At 47.2% G+C, this 5,802-nt stretch overlaps 1 protein-coding gene across 1 annotated transcript in view; it reads left to right on the top strand.

Moving 5' to 3' along the window:
- Positions 1 to 569, top strand: part of LOC119356452 — a 5,282-nt gene extending 4,713 nt beyond the window's left edge. Inside the window, exons 14-15 of the mRNA XM_037623408.1 lie at positions 162 to 234; positions 343 to 569. Of these exons, the coding sequence (XP_037479305.1) occupies positions 162 to 226 (65 nt within the window). The 3' untranslated portion in view covers positions 227 to 234; positions 343 to 569. The remainder of the gene's footprint in view (positions 1 to 161; positions 235 to 342) is intronic.
- Positions 570 to 5,802: the final 5,233 nt, after the last annotated feature.

The raw sequence follows: 5,802 nt of genomic DNA, 5'->3' as shown, positions 1-5,802 counted from the left end.
GTAAATCACAGACTTTTAACTTTAGAACACTTACTGCGTACTATATTTGTATAGTTTACTTCTTAGTATAGCAAATATCACCATGGATTGTCGGTAGCACAAACGATGGTATCATTTGAAGTGCCTATCGAAGGTCTCAACAATGAATTCCTGTTTTGCAGTTGAACGCGACCACAAGCAGGGTACGGCATCATATGGATTTGGGTTTTGTTTTAAGGATATATGAGAACCGAGGTGCGTTACTGGTCTTACTATGTTGTGCTGTAAAATAATAATGACTTATTTTTCAAGAGTTCTTCTTGATGTTGTGCTACTAAGACTATTTCTATCATATTATTGCAGTTAGCAAAAGCTCGTTAAACCATGCGGTCTTGACACAAAACAAGGATGGGTCATGTTTTGAGCGGGGAGCATGGAAAGAAGCGCGATATATGTTCATTACCACTTACCAACAAGTCTCGAAGCGTAAACATATGGAAAAAAAATATTACTTACAAGAATTATGTTTCTTTTGTGATAGCTCTTGTGTCACATAGAAAAATAGCTTGTTAATTAACTCCATATATAGAATACCATAAATGTCTTGTTTTGTTTATCTGCATTTTAAGATCGGAACATGCATCATGTAGTATCGCAAAGATCGCAAGTGTTAGCAGGTTGCTGATTGATACGTAAACTAGCAAGAGGTTGAACTAAAATGAACAGCCCTCATAAACTGAAACATATTTTTCCACTGAAGCAGTCGATTCTATTTTTTAAAACTTCATGCTACCGATTGCTTGATTCAACAAAATCCAAGAGAGAAGACGAATAACGAGGTGGTCTGAGTCACCGTTCTCACATGCCGTTCTCAGTTTGCACCGTACACCCCCGCCACCATGGCCCTTCCTTTGTTCATATATATCTTTACGGTGTACAAAATCTCTACGATCTGATCTACTTCGGTGTACAAAATCTTTACGGTCATCGTCCTGCCGGCACGACGTAGACCTTCAGTAGTCCGGCACCACACGTCGGCCAGGTACCCACAAGTGCGCGGCTGACGCGGGCGAACTACGTGTGGCCGGCGACTTGAGCACGATCGCGGGGAACAGGCTGCAAGATTCAGCTACGATCACGGTGCCACGGTGCTCGACCACGCGCCGTTGCATGCGGTCAGCTTGAAGATCGGAACTGCACCAGCGAGCGCCATCAAGAACTCCAACGACAGTAAAAAAAGAGCGACGGCAGATCGCTGGGCACGCGGTGGACACAGCTGGAGCAAGCCCGGGCGCTGGCGTTCCAAAGGCGCAGGCATAGCCGAGCGCTGGAGCAGTAGGCCGATGCAACCGCTCGGCAGGCAGTCCGGTGGAGCGGCGCCACGCGCTCACGCGGCCAAGCCCTCGACACCAATCGCGCCGTCTTCAACCCCGATCGATCGCCTCAAACACAACGACGCGCCGTGATTACGGGAGGGATCCGAATTTTCCGCATGGCTCCACGCAGATCTGCTGCGAGTCAATGTCCAGCCGAGATGTCCTTCCATCAGGTGCGTGCATGCATGCATGCATGACCATCGTGGGTGCGTGAGAACAGCAAGCCCGGCCATATTAACACATGGATACGGGGCTCCATCTAGGCAGGGCTACGACGTGTCGGCGACCCGTGCACATCATCTGCTCCGGGCTCGCATATCTACGCCAAGCCACTGACAGGTCTGCCGAGGTGCACCACTTGGATCACGGGAGGGCTGTTTCCCCAACTCTAACGACTCCAGCGTGCTCCCTACGACCACGACCCCACGACACCAAGATGTACACCAAGCCGGCCTGCACCTGCCTACCACGCGTCTCCAGCTTCGTCGACCCGCGCGATCTCCAGCATCTCACGAACGCGCCGTCAAGCAGCAGTCTACATCAACCGGCCTGCTGCAACTACAACTGCATCGACATCTACATCGATTCGGCCTTCTGCACCGACGCACTACACCGAACGATCGACTCCTCCATCGACCCGAGCTGCATCATCGAGCTGCAAGACTACGTCAGGCTACAAGCCAACATACTTCGTCAAGCACATCTACGAGAAGCGATCACGACATGCACCATCCACACGCCAGGCCGGTGTAGAGTAAGATGCAATCTTCATCGCCTTCTCTGTTGCGACACGGCATCGACACTTGGTCGCCGTGAGGAACGCCTTCAAGCGACACATTATTGTCGACATGCCGCTGCGACGTCATCGTTGACACTTCATCGCCAAGGTCTTCATCAATGTGGTCTTCACCAACATCTTCGTCAACACACCGCCGCTACCTTGACCACAAGATGGACACCTAGCATCCCTTGACAGACTTTTCTGCAAGACGCGACCTCGACGACGGCAATGACCGCGTCATGACGACGGCATCGACCGCGTCATCCACGACGGCACGACTGCATCGACACAGCGTCACTACAGTGACGACCCTACACAGCCACACGGTTCTGGCAAAACCGATGTGTGCTCGATGGGCTTCCTCCGGTCTTGGCAAAATCGATGGACTCATCGCCGACGGCACCCTCTGACATCCGCAAGGTGCATCGTCCACGTTTGCAGCTCCGTCATAGCGCATTTTTTTGCGCCTCCGGCTTTGTGCGACTTCATCATCCACGACGACCACACCATTGACCACGACTACCTCGACCACGGCTACATCACCATGATCGGCTACCTCGACATTAATGACTACGTCTACATCAACTCATCGGTAAGAACTCCAGTCAACAGCGTCCGCCTCGTCACTTGCGTCCACGACACTCCCGCTGTGACTGCGGGAGGGAATAAAGGAGAAGGCAGGAAGGCACCAGAAGGGGATGCAGTCACCGCCCTAACTGCCGACCCATCAGAGACGCAGTTGATGATGGCGCAGCGGAGAAGACGACAAAAGAGCAAGACTTGAAATTCAGTCGTAATCGTCCGCTTCACTCCCACTACGACTGAGGGGGAATGTTAGAAGTATATTTACGTTTAAGATAGAGATAAAAGATAGAGATAAGATAGGTTTAACTTGCCCTCTACTCCAAGTCTCTCTCCCTCCATTGTACCTCTATATATACCCCATACATGGGTCAGATCAATACAACACAATATTCATCCATCCTATAATTTCTACATGTCTATAATACTTCAGCGGGTGTAATACCCCGAATGTGATTTACCCAATATGTACTCCAACTCTTGTCGTTCCCGGCCTTAAGTTATTTTATTTTCTCGGGTTCGGGTTTTTGTCTCCATGTGTTGTTATCGTTGTCATGCATCTCATATCATGTCATCATGTGCATTGTATTTGCATACGTGTTCGTCTCATGCATTCGAGCATTTTCCCGTTGTCCGTTTTGCATTCCGGCGCTTCGTTCTACTCCGGTGGTCATTTCTATCTTTCTTTCGTGTATGGGGATTAAACATTTCCGGATTGGACCGAGACTTGCCAAGCGGCCTTGGTTTACTACCGGTAGACCGTCTGTCAAGTTTCGTACCATTTGGACTTCGTTTGATGCTCCAACGGTTAACCGAGGGACCGAAAAGGCCTCGTGTGTGTTGCAGCCCAACACCCCTCTATTTTGGGCCCAAACCCTCTCCATCATCTAGAGCGTTCGATCACGATCGCGTGGCCGAAAACCGCACCTCATTTGGACAATTCTAGCTCCCTCTATGCCTCGGATCCCTCGGTTCCCGTGGCGTGCACCGGATCTGGATCTGGACGTTTGGGTTGACTTTCTCCCGAAACCCTAGTTCATATTGCCATGTTCATCATGTTGTAACTTTGCATTCGTAGCTTCGTTTTGGGCATATAGCATATCAAAATGTTCGTCTCAGAGAGTACATCATTTCATCTCATTGCATCATTTTCATTTGAGTTCATCTTGATGCCCTAAATGCTGTTAGAAGAGTGCTATTTGAGATATTTGTCAGATCTGCTGCTCCAATTAGTTATTTGTCATTTTTGCCATGATTATTGTGTGCATGATATGCCCCTGAGCTCTACATATGTTTTGTTAAGGGTTTTGCCATCTTTCCAGAGGTGCAACCCATGTATTTTTGTGATGTGTGTGGTGTCTAGCACAAGCTTTCAAAGTGAGGCATTTGTTAATGCTGATTTCAGGGACTTAGCATTTCCACTAAGTCCTTGAGCTGGTCATCTCATATGGCCATATGTTCATGTTGTTTCCTAGTGATCTGTGCCTCTTTTGAGGATGATCAGTAAGGATATTTTGTTAATCTTGTAGTGCTCTATCCATCCATGTCTTTGTTTGCAATTTTGGAGCGCCCTAGCTTGAGTCAATCGAGCTCTACTTTTGTCATTTCGTGAATCTAGGCAGATTGTCTACTTGTTAGCAATTTTGCCGAGGATGTTGTAGTTGATTCGTGCATGCTATGGTATTGTTCTTGCCATGTCTAGCTTGTATTTTATGTATTCTTGATGGGTGTATGCTTAGATTGTCATGACTTGCTATGTAGTGAGTGCATCGAGCTCGTAAACATGCCTACTTGATATATGTTTAAGCATGCTCCAGTTTTCACTAAGTCTGTGATCTGATTATGTTTTTGCCATGTTCACATGCTTGCAATTGTATTTTCTGATCCCTTTTGGCTCAAGGTCACTAAGGGACTTTTGTTAAGCTCTTTGAGTAGCTCCATGCCATGCTTTACTTTGCCATGTTCAGGTCCTGTAGCATATTGTTTTCATGCTCCAAAGAATGCTATCTGATCTGAAATTCCAGACAAGTGTTAATTTCACTAAGTCTGAAATCTGTTTACCAAATGCATTTCTGTCATGCTTGTTTGAACCTGTTAATGGATGAATTGGCCGTAGCTCAGTGCTAGACTTTTGTTAAGCTTCTTGAATGGATCCCTACCATGTATTTTGATGCCATGTTTGGATGCTGTAGCATGTTCATCTTGTTGCATTTAGATGACTACTTGCTGTAAACCACAGAACATGGTCATATTTGAATCGCTTGCCATTTCCAAACCGTAACTCCGATTCCGGCGTTCTTTATATCGTTTTCAAGCGGTTTCATATCATCTTTCCAGTGGCACACTTGGATTTCAAAGTTGAGGCCAGGTTCATTCATACCTTGCCAAATCTTGCATATGCAACCCGCATACCATCTTTGTATCATATTGTTTGAGCTTTGCACATGGTTGATTGTGTTCCGTTTGCTTGTTTGTCTTGTTTGGGTAGAGCCGGGAGATGAGTTCGCAAACGAGGAGCCCGTTGAGTTTGCTTTCGAGGATCCAGTCAACTCTGACAACTTTGCAGGCAAGATGATCATACCCTCGAAATCACTACTATCTTTGCTTTGCTAGATGCTCGCTCTTTTGCTATGCCTATGCTACGATGCCTACCACTTGCTTATCATGCCTCCTAAATTGTCATGTCAAACCTCTAACCCACCATGTCCTAGCAAACCGTTGATTGGCTATGTTACCGCTTTGCTCAGACCCACTCTAGCGTTGCTAGTTGCAGGTGAAGATTGGAGGCCGTTCCTTGTTGAAACATTATTTACTTGTTGGGATATCATTATATTGCCATGTTATCTTAATGCATCTATATACTTGGTAAAGGGTGGAAGGCTCGGCCTCTCGCCTAGTGTTTTGTTCCACTCTTGCCGCCCTAGTTTCCGTCATATCGGTGTTATGTTCCCGGATTTTGCGTTCCTTACGCGGTTGGGTGATAATGGGAACCCCTTGATAGTTCACCTTGATTAAAGCTTTTCCAGCAATGCCCAACCTTGGTTTTACCATTTGCCACCTAGCCTCTTTTTCCCTTGGGTTTCC

The sequence above is a fragment of the Triticum dicoccoides genome, chromosome 1A, assembly GCF_002162155.2.
Source record: "Triticum dicoccoides isolate Atlit2015 ecotype Zavitan chromosome 1A, WEW_v2.0, whole genome shotgun sequence".
NCBI lineage: Eukaryota > Viridiplantae > Streptophyta > Magnoliopsida > Poales > Poaceae > Triticum > Triticum dicoccoides.
The sequence above is the reverse complement of the archived record's forward strand: the minus strand, read 5'-3'. Positions and strand labels throughout refer to the sequence as shown.